Raw genomic sequence first — 26,844 nt, 5'->3', positions numbered from 1 at the left:
AGTTGAATAAGGCTGGTTGCCCTTTTTTGGATTATAAAAAGTATTCCTAGCAACTTTAAAAGATTTATCAATTACATTTCTTGGGTATTTTAAATCATTACCTATTTCATAAATTTTGGATATTTCCTCATCTATGAACTCAGGACTACAAATTCGTAAAGCTCTCAAAAACATTGATGAGAAAACAGACAGTTTGACTCTATCTTGATGCGAGGAATAATAGTGGACATAGGAACAGTTATTTGTAGGTTTTCTGTAAATTTTAAATTTGAATTCATTATTACCCTTAATAATTAAAACATCTAGAAAAGGCAATGAGTTATTTTCTTCAAACTCAACAGTAAAGTTTATAGAATGGGCTAAGCTATTTACTTTTCCAAGAAAATGGTGTATATCTACATTTTTGGGCATAAGACACAAAATATCATCAACATATCTGAACCATTTAGCTCTATTAGGGAGGATTGTGTTAAGCAACCTTGTTTCAAAAAATTCCATGTATAGGTTACTAAGAACAGGTGAAAGAGGATTTCCCATTGCCATACCAAACTTCTCAGTGTAAAATTTATCATTAAATACAAATTTTGCATCAACAATGCAAAGTTTAATAAGTTTAATGATAGTAGGAACTGGCAATGGTAAATCATAGTTAACGAGTTCTTCAGATAAGAAACTTAATAAATCATCAACAGGAACTTTCGTAAACAAGGAAGTAACATCAAAACTAACCATGTTAAAATCATTAACTATGATTTACCATTGCCAGTTCCTACTATCATTAAACTTATTAAACTTTGCATTGTTGATGCAAAATTTGTATTTAATGATAAATTTTACACTCAGAAGTTTGGTATGGCAATGGGAAATCCTCTTTCACCTGTTCTTAGTAACCTATACATGGAATTTTTTGAAACAAGGTTGCTTAACACAATCCTCCCTAATAGAGCTAAATGGTTCAGATATGTTGATGATATTTTGTGTCTTATGCCCAAAAATGTAGATATACACCATTTTCTTGGAAAATTAAATAGCTTAGCCCATTCTATAAACTTTACTGTTGAGTTTGAAGAAAATAACTCATTGCCTTTTCTAGATGTTTTAATTATTAAGGGTAATAATGAATTCAAATTTAAAATTTACAGAAAACCTACAAATAACTGTTCCTATGTCCACTATTATTCCTCGCATCAAGATAGAGTCAAACTGTCTGTTTTCTCATCAATGTTTTTGAGAGCTTTACGAATTTGTAGTCCTGAGTTCATAGATGAGGAAATATCCAAAATTTATGAAATAGGTAATGATTTAAAATACCCAAGAAATGTAATTGATAAATCTTTTAAAGTTGCTAGGAATACTTTTTATAATCCAAAAAAGGGCAACCAGCCTTATTCAACTAAAAATATGTTGGTTCTCCCTTACCATGAAAACTTGGTTGATATGCCTTCTCTTCTTAAGACTTTTAATATTAAAGTTGTATTCAAAAATCTTGATACAGTAAAAAAAACTTTTGATTAAGAATTCCCCCCAAAATGCTGATGGATGTGTCTATAAGATTCCTTGTAAAATTTGCGATAAAGTTTATTACGGTCAAACTGGTAAAAATCTCGAACTAAGATTAAAACAACATAAATATAGCATTAGAACTGGACAAGATTCCAATGCTCTATTTATTCATGTAAGAGATTTTAACCATCCAATTGATTTTCAAAAAGTTGAGAAAGTAGTATCAAGCAAGTCCATGGTCGACAGGAATATAATTGAATCTTGTTTCATAAAAAGCAGTTTTGACAATAATATGAATATTTCCTTTGGTTTATATAAATTAGATCCATTTATAATTAATAGAATTTGGGTAGAATTTAATAATACACTGGACAAATAAATAGCTTGGGGGTGAGTTTTGCAAAGGACCTGTCCAAGTTGGCTCGCCGCGCGTCACGTGTTTAACCGTTGTGGGATCTGATAGTGAGGTGCTGGCCGACCCCTTATATAGCTTCCTTGGATGCTTCACTTTCATAGTTCCTTGATAATGTGAGTAGTCACGAAAGCGCTTGGAATTTTTCTATTCTTTCAGAGTGGTTGTTTTGCATATTTTGAAATCACCTGTTTACTGTGATCTTGTTGCATATATATATATATATATATATATATATATATATATATATATATATATATATATATATATATATATATATATATATATATATATATATATATATATATATATATATATATACATATATAGAAACATTATCACTCGGTCCTCGGTCCTCAGAAAGATTCGAACTTGCACACTCGGTATCAAAGTACGCAATACCTTAAGTGCTGCCAGATCCCAGAAAAGTATGGGTTTCTACCCGAGGCTAGGCATATATAATATGTACTGGGCGTATTTCTTAAGAAAATTAATGTCATTTTTGCTAATGTAATATAAAATCTATTAGCATACACACTTTCCCTGAGAAAATCCGAGGTACATCAAAATGAAAAGATCTTTGTTGATTTTATTATCCAGGTACAACAGTTCCATCCGCATACAACGGTACAATACTGTACAAGATTATATTCTTAATACATAATATTCTAAGAATACAACTTTGGATGCTCTCCAACTATGTAAAAACTGCTGCTGTGGATAACCTTTCACATGATTAGTCTTTTACGATGGATAATCTAGCGCAATCTACTATATATTTCTATGAATAAATTCTTACAATTGATTAAATGCCATTATAATAACCTACCACCAAGGATGAAATGACACTGGATACTCTAGTACTATAGATAATCAGATACTAAGGATAATCCATCATGGATAATCCGCCAAAATGGCTCATATATTGTAATGGACGTTCTATAACCATGAATGATCAACCGTCGTGGATATTTTACCTCTATAAATAACCAATCTCATATAATCTACCACCATTGATAATCTACCACCATTGATAATCTACCACAAGGGACAGTTTATCACTCTGGACTGTCTACCACCTTTGACAGTCTACCCCAATAATCTGTCTACCACAATGAACAGTCTTCACCCATGAAAAATCTACCATTAATTAAGGTCAGTCTAGTAGTATGAAGTGTAAACAAAGAAAGTAAAATTCAGATTACTTCCTAAACAAAAGCCATTCCTCGCATTTGCAGTTCACTGCATCTTCTTCCTGCAAGTGTTGATCCGGACAGGTCCTGGTGTAGACATCCGCCCCATCTTCTTGCGCTGACATCCAGTGCTTCGAATGACGTGAAAGTAAGAATACAGTGTCCCCTGGGTACAGTGGCATTCCCGAACATTCGATCGCAGTATCAGTGGAACATGAACCTTCCTTACCTAGGGCATAAATCCTGAAGATTTCATTTACACAGCGTGATTCTTCATCTCTCGTGAAGCTCTCACCTGGACAGGGTTGGGTAGTACAGGATTCACTTGCAGTTGGACAGCTGAACCACCAGCCTGAGTCACTATTAGAACTATTATACCTGATGGCCACCTTGTCTCCATACCTTACAGCATCACCCTTATTTCGCTTTATCGCCCAGAGAGGAAATCTTTCACCCCAACATCTACTCCAGCCTTCATCGAGCATTCGCTCCCCGGGGCAAGCACTCACATGCGCGTTTCTTTTTGGGTTATAATCGAAGGTATGGTAGCCACTTAAGAAGCTTCCACATAATGACTTGAGAGCGATAGTGTCTCCTGAGCGTAGGTAAGGGCAAAGTGTACTCGACTCGTCGCTACCGTCACTGCAGTCTTTGTTTCCATCACACTTCAGGCTCAGCTTCACGCACTGGTCGTTACTGCACTTGAAATTCCCAAACCTGAGAAGTTACAAGGAAATTTGCATCTGGTTAATTTAATGAATTCTGAATTCAAATAATTTTTTTTAGAAATATTCTTAAAAATGTTGGGTACACATCAGCAGACTACATTCTGCTGAACCTTCATTAAATAATATATCATTAGTAAATATTAGACGTGCACTTGTGACGACGTGTCTAGTGTACTGTTTGTGACGACGTGTCTAGTGTTTTGTGTTTGAATCTGAACCAAGATGTCCTCCATTGAACAATCTTATCAGGAGCTTAAGGAGGAGATTAGGGTGGCTAAGCTCGAGATACGGCAATTGGCGGAGGAAAACAAGAGGATTCGTAGTAATCCTCCCGTTGTGAATTCTCAAGCCAAGGAAGGAACCTGGACAGTTGCCGGACATCATGGAACAAAGCTAAGGATCATGAGGAGGGATGGAGAGGTAGAAACGACAAAGAACCAGGAGGCTACTGTGGAAAATTCAAACCATTTTTCACGCTACTTGACGAATTTGAGGCGATTACTGGGTATGTCACGACAAAGAGCAACAAGAAAGGTAAGAGCATTGTGTTTGTTGGAGACAGTCATATTAGGTACATGGATAGGGCCTTCTGCCTGAAGGATAGGAGTAGGAGACAGGGTTTGCTTTCCAGGGGCTGGGATGGAGGATATTGTTAGCCAGCTTGATAACATCATGAATGGTATATGGGATCAATCCTATTATTTGTCTCAGTGCTGGAGGCAATGTAGGTAAGTGTAGAAATGAGAATTTAATTAGAAGGTATAGGACAACAAAACACATAATTAGAAGAAGGGGAAAGGCGCCCTAACATATGTGTCATTTTGCCAAGAAGGGGCTTTGGAAATGAATGGTTGTCCAGAGCAACTGGTATTAATTGTTTGCTGGACAAGCACTCTAAGGATAATGCAGTACCATTCATTGACAACTGGGACCACTTCTACTATAGAAACGACATGTATGCCAGGGATGGGGTTCACTTATCCAGGATAGGTGTGGATTTTCTTGCTAGTTCAGTTGAGGGTGTTGTTAGGACTTTAAACTAGGATTAATTAGAAGTATGGATTTAGAAATGGAAGACAATGGGTGTGAAAATATTGACTTAGGCATTGATAATACAAATCTTAATAATAAGTCATCGAGTAACACCGGGTAATGATAATAACAAAGGTAAACAGGAGAAAGGTGCTGAAGATAAAATATATTAATGTATTTTATTCTAATTGTCGAAGTGCCAGAAATAAAATTAATGAAATAAGTTTGACAGCATGTACTAGGAATTTTGATGCCATTGCGAAAGGGGGTGAAGTTGTGTTGTATGTACGAGAAAAATCAAAACTGTGGCATAAAACAGGTATAAAAATAGATGGATTAGTAACAGAATCTGTGTGAGTAGAATTTCTAGAAAGTAAAGAAAAATCTTTTTTGAGGTGTGATATATCGTCCTCCTGGCACAGAAAACGATAGAGGACTGCTTTCTAAAACAGTGTGTAACTGAGCCTACCAGAGGTGATAATTTGTTTGACCTAGTCTTGCCAAATAAACCCTCGTAAATAATCTGGAGATCACTGAAGAACTTGGCGCAAGTGATCACAAATCCATTGCCTTTAATATTATATGGGAATATGAAAATAAGGATAATACGGTAAAAGTCCCTGATTTTAGTTCTGTCGATTATACTGGAATTAGTGTACACCTGTCTAATTTCGATTGGGGTAATCTAGCTAACGATTTTATTGACGATGATCATACTAGCGATAACGAAGAGATCTACCTTAATAATGTACAACGTGCACAGAATATATATATATATATATATATATATATATATATATATATATATATATATATATATATATATATATATATATATATATATATATATATATATATATATAAGCAATAAGATCACAGTAAGCAGGTGATTTCAGAATATGCAAAACAACCACTCTGAATGAATAGAGAAATTCCAAGCGCTTTCGTGACTACTCACATTATCAAGGAACTATGAAAGTAAAGCATCCAAGGAAGCTATATAAGGGGTCTGGCCAGCACCTCAATTTCAGATCCCACAACGGTTAAACACCTGACGCGCGCCGACCCAACTTGGATAGGTCCTTTGCACAACTCACCCACAAACTATTCTACCCAAGAAAATTTAAAAATTATTTGTCCAGTGTATTATTAAATTCTTCCCAAATTCTATTAATTATAAATGGATCTAATTTATTTAAACCAAAGGAAATATTCATATTATTGTCAAAACTGCTTTTTATGAAACAAGATTCAATTATATTCCTGGTTGGTAGGTAAGACACATAGGCAACAGTTAGGCAACTTTATTCCGAAACGTTTCGCTTACACAGTAGGCTTCTTCTACTGTTCCTGCCTACTTTCTGTGAGGAAATGGTATGGTGATACCGACAAGATGTGGAAAAAGACACTTATGTACAGTTCAGGACATTTATTAAAGGAAACGTTTCGCCACGAGTGGCTTCTTCAGTCCTAATACAGAGAAAACTAAGAAAACACACATATATATAGTGGTGGGAGTCAGGTGAGGTGAAGCGTGGGTAGAGGTGGTAATAGTAGTAGTAGTAGTAATGGAACTAAGGAGGTGAGGTTAGAGAGGGACCTGCTGGCATCAAGTAACACCAGTTCCCAGGATGGGTAATATCCTCTTGCTTAGTAATTTTGAAATACTGTAACTACCGGATTTTTGCTTTATAGTGTTACTGACAGAAATTAGTGCAGCTTCAATGCATTTTCTCCGTCTTAAGTCGTCTTCTTTAATAACTATTTTAGCTTCATTGAATTTCATGAGGTGTCCAACATCGTCTCTATGTTGAACACATGCGTTTTTGCGGTCATCATTTCTGCAAGCATTTTTGTGTTCTGCTATTCTAATGTCCAGAGTTCTGGCTGTTTCCCCTACATATACTTTGTCACACCCCCCACATGGTATAGTGTAGATTCCTGCACTTGTGCCAGAATCATGCTTGGGTTTTTGTATCAGGTTCCTAATAGTAGTTGAAGAGCTGGTAGATATTTTAGCCAGTTTTCTGTCAAACATTTTTGAAACATTGGTGGCAACGTTGCTGACCGGTAAAACGATGTAACTTGGAGGCTTTTCTTCAATTTGATAGGTGTTGGTCTTGCTGAGGATACGTGTTGCACGTTTCCTGCAGTCACGTATGAAGTGTAGGGGAAAGTGTAGTGAACTAAAAGAGTTGGTGATGTATGTACATTCTTCTTCGAGGAACTGCGGACTGGAAATTCTGTAGGCTCTCAGAAAGAAACCAATAACTACCCCTCTTTTAGTTCTTGTGTCATGGTGAGAGAAGAAATGTAGAAGATCATTCTTGTAGGTAGGCTTCCGGTAGACTTTAAAAGAAAGTTTGCTTTCCCCTGTGCGTAAGAGAACGTCGAGAAAAGGTAACTGGTTGTCCTTCTCCTCCTCTAGAGTAAATTTAATAGTAGGTTCCAGATTGTTGATGGTGTTGAGGATGCCCTGTACGTCAAGATTTTTGGGTACAATGACCAAAATATCATCTACGTACCGCATCCAAGTAACTGAACGAGGGATGTTATTGAGGATCCTTCTTGATTCCAGGTCCTCCATATATAAATTGGCAAGAACTGCACTAAGGGGGGATCCCATGGCTAGTCCGAAGAGTTGTTTGTACTTCTTGTCCTCGAACCTAAAACAGTTATAACGAACACAAAGTTCGACAAGGCTCACAAAATCTTGGCGGGGTACAGGTAACTCTGTATCATCTTTAATCACCCTGCGAAGAAGATCAATGGCTTGATCAACTGGGACATTGGTGAATAAGGCAGTCACGTCAAAACTTGCAAGCTTCTTATCACTCATGTCGAGATCCTTAACCGTATCAGGGATCTCGACATGAGTGATAAGAAGCTTGCAAGTTTTGACGTGACTGCCTTATTCACCAATGTCCCAGTTGATCAAGCCATTGATCTTCTTCGCAGGGTGATTAAAGATGATACAAAGTTACCTGTACCCCGCCAAGATTTTGTGAGCCTTGTCGAACTTTGTGTTCGTTATAACTGTTTTAGGTTCGAGGACAAGAAGTACAAACAACTCTTCGGACTAACCATGGGATCCCCCCTTAGTGCAGTTCTTGCCAATTTATATATGGAGGACCTGGAATCAAGAAGGATCCTCAATAACATCCCTCGTTCAGTTACTTGGATGCGGTACGTAGATGATATTTTGGTCATTGTACCCAAAAATCTTGACGTACAGGGCATCCTCAACACCATCAACAATCTGGAACCTACTATTAAATTTACTCTAGAGGAGGAGAAGGACAACCAGTTACCTTTTCTCGACGTTCTCTTACGCACAGGGGAAAGCAAACTTTCTTTTAAAGTCTACCGGAAGCCTACCTACAAGAATGATCTTCTACATTTCTTCTCTCACCATGACACAAGAACTAAAAGAGGGGTAGTTATTGGCTTCTTTCTGAGAGCCTACAGAATTTCCAGTCCGCAGTTCCTCGAAGAAGAATGTACATACATCACCAACTCTTTTAGTTCACTACACTTTCCCCTACACTTCATACGTGACTGCAGGAAACGTGCAACACGTATCCTCAGCAAGACCAACACCTATCAAATTGAAGAAAAGCCTCCAAGTTACATCGTTTTACCGGTCAGCAACGTTGCCACCAATGTTTCAAAAATGTTTGACAGAAAACTGGCTAAAATATCTACCAGCTCTTCAACTACTATTAGGAACCTGATACAAAAACCCAAGCATGATTCTGGCACAAGTGCAGGAATCTACACTATACCATGTGGGGGGTGTGACAAAGTATATGTAGGGGAAACAGCCAGAACTCTGGACATTAGAATAGCAGAACACAAAAATGCTTGCAGAAATGATGACCGCAAAAACGCATGTGTTCAACATAGAGACGATGTTGGACACCTCATGAAATTCAATGAAGCTAAAATAGTTATTAAAGAAGACGACTTAAGACGGAGAAAATGCATTGAAGCTGCACTAATTTCTGTCAGTAACACTATAAAGCAAAAATCCGGTAGTTACAGTATTTCAAAATTACTAAGCAAGAGGATATTACCCATCCTGGGAACTGGTGTTACTTGATGCCAGCAGGTCCCTCTCTAACCTCACATCCTTAGTTCCATTACTACTACTACTACTATTACCACCTCTACCCACGCTTCACCTCACCTGACTCCCACCACTATATATATGTGTGTTTTCTTAGTTTTCTCTGTATTAGGACTGAAGAAGCCACTCGTGGCGAAACGTTTCCTTTAATAAATGTCCTGAACTGTACATAAGTGTCTTTTTCCACACACTACTTTCTGTATTCGACTGAAGAAGCCTACTGTGTAGGCGAAACGTTTCGGAATAAAGTTGCCTAACTGTTGCCTATGTGTCTTACCTACCAACCTGTCGGTATTGTATACCATTTTGATGTTCATCTTGTCAGACACTGCAACACATGGCCTGTTAGGTAAGACACATATGCAACAGTTAGACAACTTTATTCCGAAACGTTTCGCCTACACAGTAGGCTTCTTCAGTCGAATACAGAAAGTAGGCAGGAACAGAAGAGATGTGAAGACGATGTAATCAGTCCATCACCCTTAAAGTCGTAGAATTTGAGGTTGTCAGTCCCTCGGCCTGGAGAAGTTCAGTTCCATAGTCAGGAACTATCTGAAGATCAAGCGACAGTGCGGAGACTTAAATACTGTCGGAAGGAGAGGTGCAGGGTAGTACTACCCAGCACCTCTCCTTCCGACAGTATTTAAGTCTCCGCACTGTCGCTTGATCTTCAGATAGTTCCTGACTATGGAACTGAACTTCTCCAGGCCGAGGGACTGACAACCTCAAATTCTACGACTTTAAGGGTGATGGACTGATTACATCGTCTTCACATCTCTTCTGTTCCTGCCTACTTTCTGTATTCGACTGAAGAAGCCTACTGTGTAGGCGAAACGTTTCGGAATAAAGTTGTCTAACTGTTGCATATGTGTCTTACCTAACAACCTGTCGGTATTATATACCATTTTGATGTTCATCAACACATGGCCTCTTGGTACAGAAAACACCTTGGACAACCCTTTCAATTGAGAACTGTAGGATCTGAGAGGGACCTGACCTCTCAGTGGCTACATTCTCACTACTACTACTACTACTCTGCACCTCTCCTTCCGATAGTATTTAAGTCTCCGCACTGTCGCTTGATCTTCAGATAGTTCCTGACTATAGAACTGAACTTCTCCAGGCCGAGGGACTGACAACCTCAAAATTCTACGACTTCAAGGGTGATGGACTGATTACATCGTCTTCACATCTCTACTGTTCCTGCCTACTTTCTGTATTCGACTGAAGAAGCCTACTGTGTAGGCGAAACGTTTCGGAATAAAGTTGCCTAACTGTTGCCTATGTGTCTTACCTACCAACCTGTCGGTATTGTATACCATTTTGATGTTCAATTATATTCCTGTCGACCATGGACTTGCTTGATACTACCTTCTCAACTTTTTGAAAATCAATTGGATGGTTATAATCTCTTACATGAAAAAATAGAGAATTGGAATCTTGTCCAGTTCTAATGCTATATTTATGTTGTTTTAATCTTAGTTCGAGATTTTTACCAGTTTGACCGTAATAAACTTTATCGCAAATTTTACAAGGAATCTTATGGACACATCCATCAGCATTTTGGGGGGAATTCTTTATCAAAAGTTTTTTTTACTGTATCAAGATTTTTGAATACCACTTTAATATTAAAAGACTTAAGAAGAGAAGGCATATCAACCAAGTTTTCATGGTAAGGGAGAACCAACATATTTTTAGTTGAATAAGGCTGGTTGTCCCTTTTTGGATTGTAAAAAGTATTTCTAGCAACTTTAAAAGATTTATCAATTACATTTCTTGGGTATTTTAAATCATTACCTATTTCATAAATTTTGGATATTTCCTCATCTATAAACTCTAGACTACAAATTCGTAAAGCTCTCAAAAACATAGATGAGAAAACAGACAGTTTGACTCTATCTTGATGCGAGGAATAATAGTGGACATAGGAACAGTTATTTGAAGAAAATAACTCATTACCTTTTCTAGATGTTTTAATTATTAAGGGTAATAATGAATTCAAATTTAAAATTTACAGAAAACCTACAAATAACTGTTCCTATGTCCACTATTATTCCTCGCATCAAGATAGAGTCAAACTGTCTGTTTTATCATCAATGTTTTTGAGAGCTTTACGAATTTGTAGTCCTGAGTTCATAGATGAGGAAATATCCAAAATTTATGAAGTAGGTAATGATTTAAAATACCCAAGAAATGTAATTGATAAATCTTTTAAAGTTGCTAGAAATACTTTATACAATCCGAAAAGGGACAACCAGCCTTATTCAACTAAAAATATGTTGGTTCTCCCTTACCATGAAAACTTGGTTGATATGCCTTCTCTTCTTAAGGCTTTTAATATTAAAGTTGTATTCAAAAATCTTGATACAGTAATAAAAAACTTTTGATAAAGAATTCCCCCCAAAATGCTGATGGATGTGTCTATAAGATTCCTTGTAAAATTTGCGATACAGTTTATTATGGTCAAACTGGTAAAAATCTCGAACTAAGATTAAAACAACATAAATATAGCATTAGAACTGGACAAGATTCCAATGCTCTATTTATTCATGTAAGAAATTTTAACCATCCAATTGATTTTCAAAAAGTTGAGAAAGTAGTACCAAACAAGTCCATGGTCGACAGGAATATAATTGAATCTTGTTTCATAAAAAGCAGTTTTGACAATAATATGAATATTTCCTTTGGTTTATATAAATTAGATTCATTTATAATTAATAGAATTTGGGAAGAATTTAATAATACACTGGACAATTAATTTTTAAATTTTCTTGGGTAGAATAGTTTGTGGGTGAGTTGTGCAAAGGACCTATCCAAGTTGGGTCGCCGCGCGTCACGTGTTTAACCGTTGTGGGATCTGATAGTGAGGTGCTGGCCAGACCCCTTATATAGCTTCCTCGGATGCTTTACTTTCATAGTTCCTTGATAATGTGAGTAGTCACGAAAGCGCTTGGAATTTCTCTATTCTTTCAGAGTGGTTGTTTTGCATATATATATATATATATATATATATATATATATATATATATATATATATATATATATATATATATATATATATATATATATATATATATATATATATATATATATATATATATATATATATATATATATATATATATATATACATCTGCCGTGTCCTACCAAGGCAGGGTGGCCCGAAAAAGAAAAACTTTCATCATCATTCACTCCATCACTGTCTTGCCAAAGGCGTGCATACACTACAGTTATAAAACTGCAACATTAACACCCTTCCTTCAGAGTGTAGACACTGAATTTCCAATCTCCAGGAATCAAGTCCAGCCTGCCGGTTTCCCTGAATCTCTTCATAAATGTTACCTTGCTCACACTCCAACAACACGTCAAGTCCTAAAGAATCATTTGTCTCCATTCACACATATCAAATATGCTCACGTATGCTTACTGGAAGTCCAAGCCCCTCTCACACAAAAACCTCCTTTACTCCCTCCCTCCAACCTTTCTTAGGCCAACCTCTACCCCACCTCCCCTCATCTACAGGTTTATACATATATATATATATATATATATATATATATATATATATATATATATATATATATATATATATATATATATATATATATATATTCTATTTTGTTCCCTCCTCTCTACATGTCCGAACCACCTCAACAACCCCTCCTCACCCCTCTGGATAATAGTTTTGGGAATCCAGCACCTCCTCCTAATTTCCAAAATATGAATTTCTGCATTATATTCACACCACACATTGCCCTCAGGCATGACATCTCCACTGCCTCCAGCCTTGTCTTTGTTGCAACATTCATCACCCATGCTTCACACTCATATAAGAGTGTTGGTAGAACTATACTCTCATACATTCCCCTCTTTAATTCCATGGACAAAGTTTTTTGTCTCCACACACTCCTACGTGCACCACTCATCTTTTTCCCCTCATCAGTTCTGTGATTGAACTCATCCTTCATAGACCCATCTGCTGACATGTTCACTCCTAAATATCAGAACATATTCACCTCCTCCACACTCTTTCCCTCCAATCTGATATCTAATTTTTCGTCACCTAATTCTTTTGTTATCATCATCACCATACTCTTTCCTATATTCACTTTTAATTTTCCTCTTTTACGTACCTTACCAAACTCATCCACCAACCTCTGCAACTTCTCTTCAGAATCTCCCAAAAGCACAGTGTCATCAGCAAAGAGCAACTGTGACAACTCCCACTTTGTGTTAGATTCTTTATCTTTTAACTGCACACCTCTTGCCAACACCCATGCATTCACTTTTCTTACAACCCCATCTATAAATATATTGAACAACCACAATGTATGAGTCTAGCAAGAGCTGAGTGTGATACCACATCACCTCAGCAAGTGTCAGACCCACCTTATGATTGGTCAATGAACCAAGGTACTGATTTAACGATGGGGCCCCATAAATTCACTAAACCCTTAGCACCCGGTTTGCTGGTTGCGAGGCAGCCTAAATGGGAGTGTGTGCATAGGCCGAATAAACGTACTCTTTGCATGAAACAACATCACACATCCTTGTCTAAGGCCTACTTTTACTGCAAAATAATCTCCTTCTCTCCTACATACTCTAACTTGAGCGTCACTATCCTCGTAAAAACTCTTCACTGCTTTCCTAAACCTACCTCCTGTACCATACACTTGAAACATCTGTCACATTGCCCCCAATCCACCCCGTCAAACGCCTTTCCAAATCCATAAATGTCACAAAAACCTCTTTACCCTTGTCTAAATACTGTTCACCTATATGCTTCACTGTAAACACTTGGTCTACACACCCACTACCTTTCCTAAAGCCTCGTTGTTCATCTGCTATCCTACTCTCCGTCTTACCCTTAATTCTTTCAATAATAACTCGACCATCCACTTTACCAGGTATACTCAACAGACTTATTCCTCTATAATTTTTGCACTCTCTTATGTACCCCTTTGCCTATATACAGAGGAACTATACACAATGTCTGCTAATCCCTAGGTGCCATACCTCTGACATACATTTATTAAATAAAAACACTAACCACTCCAAAACTATATCCCCACTTGCTTTAACATTTCTATCTTTATCCCATAAATCCCAGCTGCTTTACCAACTTTCATTCTACTCACTGCCCCACGCACTTTCTCCACACTCACAACTGGTTCTTCCTCACTCCTACAAGCTGTTGTTAATCCTTGCTCTATACACGAAATTACAGCTTCCCTATATTCAACAACATTTAACAATAGGGTTATCAAAGTGTATTCCTTGGGTAGCATTGAAAAATGGGATAGGCAAATAATTTTGTTAATGGATTTAGGTTTAAACCAGTAGGCCAGTAAACCAGTTTAGGCCGGTAGGCCTGCTGCAGTGTTCCTTCATTTTTATGTTTACCTGACTGCAGTATATAAGTCACTTCTCCGATCATATGATGCATTTTTCACAGAATTAATATACTGAACATATTGAATCCAAGCTGAGGGGCTGATTACCCCAGACTCCTTCTCATCTTCCACCATTCTTCTCAGTATTGAACTGAAGAAGTCAGTGATTGTAAAACGAAAGCCTGTAATTGTTTTACATGATGGTAGGATTGCTTATGTCTTTTGTCTGTCTCATAAATATGCAAGATTGCAGGTACGTCTTGCTACTTCTACTTACACTTAGGTCACACTACACATACATGTACATGTTTATGTATACACACTCATTTGAGTTTTCTTTGATTTTATCTTAATAGTTCTTGTTCTTATTACTTTTCCTTTAATATCCATGGGGAAGTGGAATAAGAATCTTTCCTCCGTAAGCCATGCGTGTTGTAAAAGTCAACTAAAATGCCGGGAACAATGGGCTAGTAACCCCATTTCCTGTAATAATTACTAAAAAGAATAAGAAGAAAATTGTCAAAGTGGGAAGTCTGAATGTGCGTGGATGTTGTGCGAATGATAAGAAAGAGATGATTGTGGATGTTATGAATGAGAAGAAGCTGGATGTCCTGGCTTTAAGTGAAACAAAGCTGAAGGGGGTGGGAGAGTTTCAGTGGAGAGGAATAAATGGGATTAGGTCAGGGGTTTCTAATAGAATTAGAGCTAAAGAAGGAGTAGCAATAATGTTGAAGGATAAGATTTATTTTTTTTTATTAACACACTGGCCGATTCCCACCAAGGCAGGGTGGCCCGAAAAAGAAAAAAATTCACCATCATTCACTCCATCACTGTCTTGCCAGAAGGGTGCTTTACACTACAGTTTTTAAACTGCAACATTAACACCCCTCCTTCAGAGTGCAGGCACTGTACTTCCCATCTCCAGGACTCAAGTCCGGCCTGCCGGTTTCCCTGAATCCCTTCATAAATGCTACTTTGCTCACACTCCAACAGCACGTCAAGTATTAAAAACCATTTGTCTCCATTCACTCCTATCAAACACGCTCACGCATGCCCGCTGGAAGTCCAAGCCCCTCGCACACAAAACCTCCTTTACCCCCTCCCTCCAACCTTTCCTAGGCCGACCCCTACCCTGCCTTCCTTCCACTACAGACTGATACACTCTTGAAGTCATTCTGTTTCGCTCCATTCTCTCTACATGTCCGAACCACCTCAACAACCCTTCCTCAGCCCTCTGGACAACAGTTTTGGCAATCCCGCACCTCCTCCTAACTTCCAAACTACCAATTTTCTGCATTATATTTACACCACACATTGCCCTCAGACATGACATCTCCACTGCCTCCAGCCTTCTCCTTGCTGCAACATTCATCACCCATGCTTCACACCCATATAAGAGTGTTGGTAAAACTATACGCTCATACATTCCCCTCTTTGCCTCCAAGGACAAAGTTTTTTGTCTCCACAGACTCCTAAGTGCACCGCTCACCCTTTTCCCCTCATCAATTCTATGATTCACCTCATCTTTCATAGGATAAGATATGGCAGGAAAAGAGGGACTATAAATGTATTAATTCAAGGATTATGTGGAGTAAAATATTGGCTGGATGTGAAAAGTGGGTTATAGTAAGTGTATATGCACCTGGAGAAGAGAGAAGTGTAGAGGAGAGAGACAGATTTTGGGAAATGTTGAGTGAATGCGTGGGGAGTTTTGAACCAAGTTAGGTAAATTTGGGGTACCAGGGGTATATGAAAATTGGGAGTCTTTACTTGAGCTATGTGTAGAAAGAAGTTTGGTAATACATATTTTATGAAGAAGAGGATAAATAAACATACAAGGTTTGATATAGCACGTAATGAAAGTAGTTTGTTAGATTATGTATTGGTGGATAAAAAGGTTGATGGGTAGAATGCACACGTTTATAGAGGGGCAACTGATATATCGGATCATTATTTAGTTGTAGCTACAATTATAGTAAGAGGTAGATGGGGAAAGAGGAAAATGGCAATAACAAGTAAGAGGAAGGTGAAAATGTATAAACTAAGGGAGGAGGAAGTTCGAGTGAGATATAAGCAACTATTAGCAGAAAGGTGGGCTGGTGCAGGTATGAGCAGCGGGGAGTTGAAGAGGGTTGGAATAATTTTAAAAATGCAGCATTAGAATGTGGGGCAGAATAATTGCATCTCATCAATTGTATCTCGTAAATGATTCTCATTATTGTTTCTCGTAAATGTCTCACCTGTGATCCAATCAAACTAGTTTTTAATTATATTACCTAACAGAATACTCCATTCTACTGAATGTTCAGCAACACAGTAAATGACCGTATGACCTGTCTTTGTAATACTCACTTGTGCTAAATTGTTATCTGTTTACTGTAATGTTTTTACCACTGAATATATCATTGCTAAGTTAATCTTAAGTTAATTTTAAGCCTGCCCATAATGCTCTGCATACAAGGGGTTTTGGCATGTTGCAATGTAATAACTGTATTCCTTTGTACTTCACTGTATCATGCTCAAATAAATAGTATGGTGGGTGCAGGAGGAAAGAGGAGTGATTGGTGGAATGATGAAGTAAAGGGTGTGATAAATGACAAAAAGTTAGCTTATGAGAGATTTTTACAAAGCAGAAGTGTTATAAGAAGAGTAGAGTATATGGAGAGTAAAAGAAAGGTGAAGAGAGTGGTGAGAGAGTGCAAAAGGAGAGCAGATGATAGAGTGGGAGAGGCACTGTCAAGAAATTTTAATGAAAATAAGAAAAATTTTTGGAGTTAAACAAGTTAAGAAAGCCTAGGGAACGAATGGATTTGTCAGTTAAAAACAGAGTAGGGGAGTTAGTAGATGGGGAGATGGAGGCATTGGGTAGATGGCGAGAATATTTTGAGGAACTTTTAAATGTCGACGAAGAAAGGTTTGTTTAGTTAGTTTAATATCTTTATTATGCACCCCATACCCATCCTGTGGGCGGTAGTCAAAAGATCACAAAGATACATAATGGGTCCAGGGACTGGACCCCAAAGTTAAGATAGCTGAACTAGTTACAAAGGTAATGAACTCCAGGTAGATCTGGTCACAATCATGGCAAGTTACAGAGGTAATGAATCAGCCTCACTCCTATACATGGTTACAGTCATGAACAAATTACAAAGTAATGAACCACTGATACGTCCACACCTGGTCACAATTGTAACGAGTTTTAAATACAAATATTAAGTGGGTCATACACCCACACTAGCGCGCGCGCACACACACACACACATACACACAAGAGGGCGCACGCACAGACATATGCACACGAGCGTACAAATATATGCATACAAAAAAGCACGCACGCACACACACACACACACACACACACACACACACACACACACACACACACACACACACACACACACACACACACACACACACACACACACACACACACACACGAGGCTAGGAGCTATGACTCGACCCCTGCAGAAAGGGAGGCGGTAATTTCATGCACTGGCCAGGGAGGTATACCATCTTTTAGGAGTGAAGAACAGGATGTGAGTACGGGGGAGGTGCATGAGGCATTACGTAGAGTGAAAGGCGGTACAGCAGCTGGAACTGACGGGATCATGACAGAAATGTTAAAAGCAGAGGAGGGGGAGATATAGTGTTGGAGTGGTTGGTATTTTTGTTTAATAAATGTATGAAAGAGGGGAAGGTACATAGGGATTGGCGGAGGGCATGTATGGTCCCTTTATATAAAGGGAAGGGCGACATAAAAGATTGTAAAAATTATAGAGGAATAAGCTTACTGAGAGGTAAGACAGAATGTAGGATTGCGGATGAGCAAGGAGGTTTCAGAGTGGGTAGGGGATGTGTAGATCAAGTGTTTACATTGAAGCATATATGTGAACATTATTTAGATAAATGTAGGGAAGGTTTTATTGCATTTATGGATTTAGAAAAGGCATATGATAGAGGGGATAGGGGAGCAATGTGGCAGATGTTGCAAGTATATGGAATAGGTGGTAAGTTACTAAATGCTGTAAAGAGTTTTTATGAGGATAGTGAGGCTCAGGTTAGGGTGTGTAGAAGAGAGGGAGACTACTTCCCGGTAAAAGTAGGTCTTAGACAGGGATGTGTAATGTCACCATGGTTGTTTAATATATTTATAGATGGGGTTGTAAAAGAAGTAAATGCTAGGGTGTTCGGGAGAGGGGTGGGATTAAATTATGGGGAATCAAATACAAAATGGGAATTGACAGTTGCTTTTTGCTGATGATACTGTGCTTATGAGAGATTCTAAAGAAAAATTGTAAAGGTTAGCGGACGAGTTTGGGAGTGTGTGTAAAGGATGAAAGTTGAAAGTGAACATAGAAAAGAGTAGGGTGATGAGGGTATCAAATGATTTAGATAAAGAAAAATTGGATATCAGATTGAGGAGGAGGAGTATTGAAGAAGTGAATGTTTTCAGATACTTGGGAGTTGACGTGTCAGCGGATGGATTTATGAAGGATGAGGTTAATCATAAAATTGATGAGGCAAAAAAGGCGAGTGGTGCGTTGAGGTATTGTGGAGACAAAAAATGTTATCTATGGAGGCCAAGAAGGCAATGTATGTAAGTATAGTAGTGCCAACAGTCTTATATGGGTGTGAAGCTTGGGTTGTAAATGCAGCAGCGAGGAGGCGGTTGGAGGTAGTGGAGATGTCCTGTATAAGGGCAATGTGTGGTGTAAATATTATGCAGAAAATTCGGAGTGTGGAAATTAGGAGAAGGTGTGGAGTTAATAAAAGTATAAGTCAGAGGGCTGATGAGGGGTTGTTGAGGTGGTTTGGTCATTTAGAGAGAATGGATCAAAGTAGAATAAAATGGAGAGCGTATAAATCTGTAGGGGAAGGAAAGCGGGGTTGGGATCATCCTCGGTAAGGTTGGAAGGAAGGGCAAGGGAGGTTTTGTGGGCGAGAGGCTTGGACTTCCAGCAGGCGTGCATGAGCGTGTTCGATAGGAGTGAATGGAGATGAATGGTATTTGGGACCTGACGAGCTGTTGAGTGTGAGCAGGGTAATATTTAGTGAAGGGATTCAACGAACGAACGAACGAACGAAAGTTCAGGTAAGATCCCAAATGGGATGAGCGGGGAAGACGGGACAGACGAAGAATAGTGCTGGAGAGGAGTGTTCTTAGTCGTAGAAATAGAGCCAGGGCTTAATCCAGCAGCGAAGGCGATCGTGGGACAGATATTGAGAAGAGAAATTCAGGCTCTTCTGTTGGGACTCCGGTGGGGTAAGCGGGGAGGAAGGGACATGCGACGTTTAGCGCTAGAGAGGAGTGTAGAACTGGGCCATGTCTTAACCCAAAAGCTAAGGCGAATATGGGTCAGAGAATGGTACCTGTCATAGAAGGTACCTGTCAGCGAATCCAAGGTTATTTGTAAATAGAGTTAGGAGAAGGATCATGCAAGGAGTAGAAAAGGTTGTGTTGGTTTGTGGGTCTGTGAATGTCTTCGTCAAGGAGAGAGGTCCAGTAGTCATGTCGTGTCTCAAGTTTCTCTATCTGTCTGTCACTAAGCTTCTTGCAGTACAGATTCAGTGCAGGGATGTCTAATTGGGCATGGAGAGACTCGCTTGTGGCGAAGTCCTCCCATCTGACATCAAGCACCCAGCGCAGCGCCTTGTTCTGGACACGCTGCAGTTTAAGTAAGTTTGTTTTTGCTGCAAGAGGGCTAGAGGAGAGTAAGTTATCAGAGGACGTATTAGGGATTTGTAGAGGTGTAGTTTGGTGCGTTGAGAGGCATGTTTCAGCTTGCAGAGACCCGCAAGGGCCTTACTAGCTATTGCATGCCTTGAGTGAATGTGTCCATGTAAACGAAGAAGGTAGTCAAGATTAACGCCAAGGACAGTGACAGATTGTGTGATGTGGATGTAAGTGCGGGTGTCAGCTGTTCTGAGCTCGACAGGTAATGGAGGATCACGTTTCCTGTAGTTAAAATATGTAATGCTGGATTTAGCTGCATTGGTTTTGATCCTCCATTTTTGTTCCCAGATGGCTATCCTGTCGACCTCATTTTGTGTTTTGTGTGTGAGTGTATCTATAATGGCATGAGTGATAGTTGTGTAATGTCGTCTGCATAGGCTAGTGTGATGGAGTTGTGGTATACAGGTGTTGGAATGTCGTTAGTGTATAAAATGTAGAGGGTAGGGGAGAGGACAGATCCCTGGGGTACTCCAGCATTTAGTGTGAAGTAGTCAGTAACAGCCTTGGAATTTGATTCTCATGGTACGGCCGTCTAGGAAGTTGCAGAGGAGTTTACGAGTACTGAGAGGCAGGTTGAAGTTAGTGCAGAGTTTGTGCTGGAGCTCTTCGTGCCAGACAGTGTCAAAGGCTTTTTCAACGTCTTGCAACCAGGGCTGTCCTGTTTCTTTGTTTTGTGTTGATGTGGATGTAGTTGAGAATGATGTTAATGGCATCCTGTGTGGATCTGTGTTCTGAAGCCAAACTGGCCATCAGAAAGTAGAGAATTGTGTTCCAGGTATCTGCGAGAGCGATGATTGATGAGTTTTTCAAAGAGTTTTCCTAAAGTTTCGAGGAGGCTGATAGGGCGATAGTTTCTAGGGTCAGAGTGGTCTTTATTGGGTTTAGGAAGGAGGATAGCAGTAGCAGCTTCGAAGAGGGAAGGGAAGTATCCAGAGGCAAGGGAGGCATTGAGGAGGTTTGTGTAGGCAGTAATGATAGAGTCAGGAAGGTGTTTCAGGATAATATGGTTTAGGCCAGAGGCACCAGGGGCCTTGGGAGGAAGGTGTCTGAGGAGAGTTTTAACGTCTGTGTTGGTGAAAGGAGTGTCAAGTTCTTGGGAGGAGGTAAGAGAGTCCAGATGAATGTGGCTGTCTGGTGTTGTTTCGTGTGTGTGTGTGTAGTGTTCCAGTGTTCTATGTTCTGAATGTGTTGAATAGCGTTAGGGTGGGGTGGGTGAGGGCGGAAGATGTTCTCCCAGGGAAACCGGTTAGTTTTATATAGCCGGACTTGAGTCCTGGAAATGGGAAGTACAATGCCTGGACTCTAAAGGAGGGGTTAGGGATATTGGCAGTTTGGAGGGATATGTTGTGTATCTTTATATGTATATGCTTCTAAACTGTTGTATTCTGGGCACCTCTGCAAAAACAGTGATTATGTATGAGTGAGGTGAAAGTGTTGAATGCTGAAAGTATTTTCTTTTTGGGGATTTTCTTTCTTTTTGGGTCACCCTGCCTCTGTGGGAGACGGCCAATTTGTTATATATATATATATATATATATATATATATATATATATATATATATATATATATATATATATATATATATATATATAATCTCCTTGGTGCTCCTCTTGGGCCCAATGCCATCGATGCGATCCAAGAAAAAAAAATCTCAGGACGATGGAAGGCAGGATGAAAGACATCGATACACATGATGCCTTCTACCAACACAGCAGGTGCCTGTCGATCCCAAAACTTACCTACTTCCTAATATGCTCACTAGCCTTCAGCAGTCCGAAACTCAAGGAATATAACTCTCTACTTAAGACCATGCTACAGAGTGTATTGAATCTTTCCCTCGAAGACGGACATTGGTTGCAAGCCTCACTTCCAGATTCCCCTACCAGCTTTCCTATCCTCTTCCATAGCATCAAATGAGTTAATAAAACAAATTCTTCCAGACAACCTCAGTGACTCAGCAGGAATACAGGACCCTAGCTACGCCAGTTTCATCACTGTATGGGAGACTCTTGCTGCTCTAACACCGAAACTTAGTGCAGCACTGGCCCACAAACAATCAAGTTGGGATGGCCCCGTCGCAGAAAAGGCGCTTGCAAACATGCTTAGGGCTGTAACATCAGACACACATCTCCAAGCTGTGAGTGCACATCACTCTGGGGACTTCCTCCAAACAGTTTCCATTTCGGCAATTGGAACGAGCACATTTTTCAGCCGCTTTTTTTGTCAAAACTGGCAGTCTCGCCATGTCTTATCATACCCTGCCACCATCACAACCACTACCACCCTCTACTACCTACTACCACCATCGCAACCACCCTCTACCACCACAACCATTGTGAAAGAGTAGTGAAATTCCTTGATAATGTTAAAAGTCACGAAAGTGCTTGGAATTTCACTATTCTTTCACAGTGGTTGTTTCGCTTGCATATTATATATATATATATATATATATATATATATATATATATATATATATATATATATATATATATATATATATATATATAAATGCAAGCATTTATTTTAACAATATATGCAAGGAATTCGCAAGAGCAGGCGAAATATACACAAACACTGATCTCTGGCTGAAGGAGACTCGAACCTACGAACCATAGAACAAGGTACGCAGTGTTACACCAATCTACCCACACTGTACAATATGTTGGCATGTAGCTTGCGCTACACGTTGATCCAAGGCAGCCAGCGTTCAGGGAGAAGGCTTACAGCTTTTCATCTTATCCCCTGCATGCATCAGCCTTACTAGAGATTTTAACAATGCAAGGAATTCGCAAGAGGGGATGAGATGAAAAGCTGTAAGCCTTCTCCCTGAAAGCTGGCTGCCTTGGATCAACGTGTTGCGCAAGCTACACGCCAAGGTATTGTCCAGTGTGGGTAGATTGATATAGCGCTGCGTATCTAGTTCTAAGGTTCGTAGGTTCGAGTCTCCTTCAGCCAGAGATCAGTGTTTGTGTAAATTTCGCCTGCTCTTGCGAATTCCTTGCATTGTTAAAATCTCTAGTAAGGCTGATTCATGCAGGGGATGAGATGAAAAGCTGTAAGCCTTCTCTCTGAAAGCTGGCTGTCTTGGATCAACGTGTAGCGCAAGCTGCACTCCAAGGTATTGTCCAGTGTGGGTAGATTGGTATAGCACTGCGTACCTTGTTCTAAGGTTCATAGGTTCGAGTCTCCTTCAGCCAGAGATCAGTGTATATATATATATATATATATATATATATATAATTTAATTATTATTACAACCCCAAAACGAGCGGTATTGTTCAATAACAACACTGCACTAGTCACGGAGTCGAACCCATGCTATTTTGGCCCTCCTCATAGTGAGAGAAAACACAGGACGCTTTAGGCCACTAGACCACGCAATCGTTAATAATGGTGCATCCAGCCAAGCTGGAAGTTGCACCCACAACTGAAGGACATACGGTGGTGTGGACGCTTCTAAGCTAATTTCATTCTACTCCCTGTTTGTGTACTAACTCAACAAGCAGTATACAAGGAAACCTCGGCTTACGAACGCCCCACCATGCGAATTTTTTAGGATTCAAACTCTTGTTTGGCTTCTGGATACGAACGAAATTTCAGGATGCAAACTTCCCCCTCATGAAAGGTTCCTTAAATAAATAAATAAAATTTTTATTTCTTTGCTAAGGTTACAATGTGTGTTTATATATCATAATATGATTGGAGCAAAGAAAGCCACTATCATGCCGAGGGATTTCGGGCAGACTTAACCTTATACTAATAGACTGCTAAGTCTAGGCAGGTGAAAAGTGTACTAGTAGTGGTTACCAATGTTTTGATTTGGGTGGCGCCAACTACTGGCAGCCTTTTGAAGTTTCTCCATGTTATTATTATTATTATTATTATTATTATTATTATTATTTATTATTATTATTATTATTATTATTATTATTATTATTATTATTATTATTATTATTATTATTTATTATTATTATTATTATTATTATTATTATTATTATTATTATTATTATTATTATTATTATTATTATTATTATTATTATTATTATTATTATTATTATTATTATTATTATTATTATCATTATTATTATTATTATTATTAATTATTATTATTATTATTATTATTATTATTATTATTATTATTATTATTATTATTGTTATTATTATTATTATTATTATTATTATTATTATTATTATTATTATTATTATTATTATTATTATTATTATTATTATTATTATTTATTATTATTATTATTATTATTATTATTATTATTATTATTATTATTATTATTATTATTATTATTATTATATTGTATTATTATTATTATTAATGTTGTTATAATTATTATTATTATTATGTACGTGGTGATGGGCTCTTGATCTAGGGAATTGGATCTGTGCTCCAGTTCCCTATATTAATAATAATAATAATAATAATAATAATAATAATAATAATAATAATTGTGGAAAATATTAAATTTTCAGAAGTTATAGTGCCTAATAGGTGTTTAATGTGTTGCTGTTGGTCAAAAAATATTTGAAAATGGAAGAGAACCAACAGGGAACCTCTGCGCCTGCGCCGATGGGCAGAGGGGAGGCCGAGGCGGGCATCGGGAGTCTTGTGGGGGGTATAGGCCTGGGAGAGTGTGCTAGTTAACATGGAATCAGGAAATTGGCGGTTCTGACGGTCGAAACGTGATTAGTGGTCCCACTTCATAATAGGAAGTGTTGTAACTGTTTCTAATGAAGAGTGAAGGAATGTAATTTGCGGGACCACTATAACCAGGTGGTAAAATTAGTAAATAGTGAGGGAAGCCAAGCAGGGTCCGACGGGGCACGCCATGACGAGTGTTCGGGGAGAAGATTACCCGACTATTTAATCAACGCTCATCGAGCTCAGATCTTAATGGAGCGACCACTGTCATCTGTTAGTGAATTGTACTGAAATCAGTGACAATAGCACTAAGTTAAGGAATGGTTGAAGTGACATGAGCCGCCATTCCCCGAGTGAGCACATGTTAACCTCGTCATTCTGGTCTCGAGGGTCGTGGAGGTTTTACCGAGTCACGGCTCCTAAACCAGTACAAACCAAGGGATAAGATTTTGCTCGGATTTTTAACCCGGAGGGTTAACCACCCAGGATAACCCAAGAAAGTTAGTGCATCATCGAGGACTGTCTAACTTATTTCCATTGGGGTCCTCAATCTTGTCCCCCAGGATGCGACCAACACCAGTCGACTAACACCCAGGTACCTATTTGCTGCTAGGTCAAGAGGACAACAGGTGTAAGGAAACGTGTCGAAATGTTTCCAACCGCCGGGAATCGAACCCGAGCCCTCAGTGTGTGAAGCAGGAGCTTTAGCCACCAGGCCACCGGGATACCTCATCCTGCTGGAATAAGAACCTTATCGGTGTAGCAGGACATTGAAATGAGATGGTGGATGGAGGAAATAAGGAGCATCAACCACCCACAGTTAAGTAACCTTTCTATTTATAGTAAACTGATACTGGCCAGTTAGGTATGTTATAATATGATAGGTTGTGGGTGATCCAGCTACATCAAGTGACCACCAGAGAAAATAGATCCAGTTTATACATACAGTCCACAACTTGTAACGCTATGCCTATTGGTGTTATCCAACCTTAATCTACGGTACGGGTCTAGGATAGATGTGGATAAGCTTTGTGAGGTTGAAGGAGCCACCTGCAGCGACCAGGGGTGGCGTAAGTTTTCTCACACGTCTACACATGCAAGTGATTTAATTTCCGCAATAATAATAATAATAATAATAATAATAATAATAATAATAATACGTACAATATTATAGTAATAATAATAATACAATATAATAATAATAATAATAATAATAATAATAATAATAATAATAATAATAATGGAATATAATAGTATCAATAATATGTTGTAATATTTAGACATTTTTCGTAATTTTTTTTTTTTCATATTTTTGGGCCAAATGCTTCAAAATACAAATTGGTAACCCTCTGGGTGGCTGTAGGTATTGCTAGACCACAGGTATCTAAGTGCCAGCCAAGGGTCTAAAAGAAGAGGTGTGCTGGTCTGAGTGATCGCAGAAGACCCTTGGGGTGCGTAATTTTGTCTTGTACATATTTCTTACACAATGCCTCACCCAAAGAGACAGTATTCGCGTACAATCATCAAGAAGCTCAGGAAGCAATTAAAAACTATGAAAAAAGATAGAGAAACGAAGAAGGAAGCAGCATAGAGTGAGGCAGCTGGCCACCACCACTGTGACCAGAGTGATCACGTCTTCACCTATATATACATCTGTCTTGACCACACCTGTGGTTACATATGTGACAACCTCACCGCTAATCATCGATAAACACAAACTAGGTGTGGGGTTATGGACTGGGAAGATACTAGAGTGGGAGAGTAAACGGTGGATGCTTGCTGCTGCCAGCGTCGCCATTACTTGCCATATTATGACCTATTTTATTCATTCTAGAGTATATATCATGTATATATCATGTTTATTATATCATTTTAGGTGAATTTTGATAGATAACTAAGCTGTAGAGCTGACATTAGCATTATTTTGTCATGCCTCCTGAGAGGCTGGAACGAATTAATTGCATTTCAATTAATTTAAATGAGGAAAATTGACTCAGGATACGAACAAATCAGGATACGAACAATAAGAGTTACGCTCCATTGAGCTTATCTTCGACTAAGCGCCCAT

The 26,844-nt window shown here is 38.6% G+C and overlaps 1 protein-coding gene across 1 annotated transcript in view; it reads right to left on the bottom strand.

Moving 5' to 3' along the window:
• Positions 1 to 2,846: 2,846 nt before the first annotated feature.
• LOC128691746 (SE-cephalotoxin) overlaps positions 2,847 to 26,844 on the bottom strand; it is a 38,449-nt gene continuing 14,451 nt past the window's right edge. The window contains exon 2 of the mRNA XM_053780661.2: positions 2,847 to 3,825. Coding sequence (XP_053636636.2) covers positions 3,117 to 3,825 — 709 coding nt within the window. The 3' untranslated portion in view covers positions 2,847 to 3,116. The remainder of the gene's footprint in view (positions 3,826 to 26,844) is intronic.

The sequence above is a fragment of the Cherax quadricarinatus genome, chromosome 26 (assembly GCF_038502225.1).
Source record: "Cherax quadricarinatus isolate ZL_2023a chromosome 26, ASM3850222v1, whole genome shotgun sequence".
In the NCBI taxonomy this organism is placed as follows: Eukaryota; Metazoa; Arthropoda; class Malacostraca; order Decapoda; family Parastacidae; genus Cherax; species Cherax quadricarinatus.
This window is presented reverse-complemented; position numbering and strand designations above follow the sequence as displayed.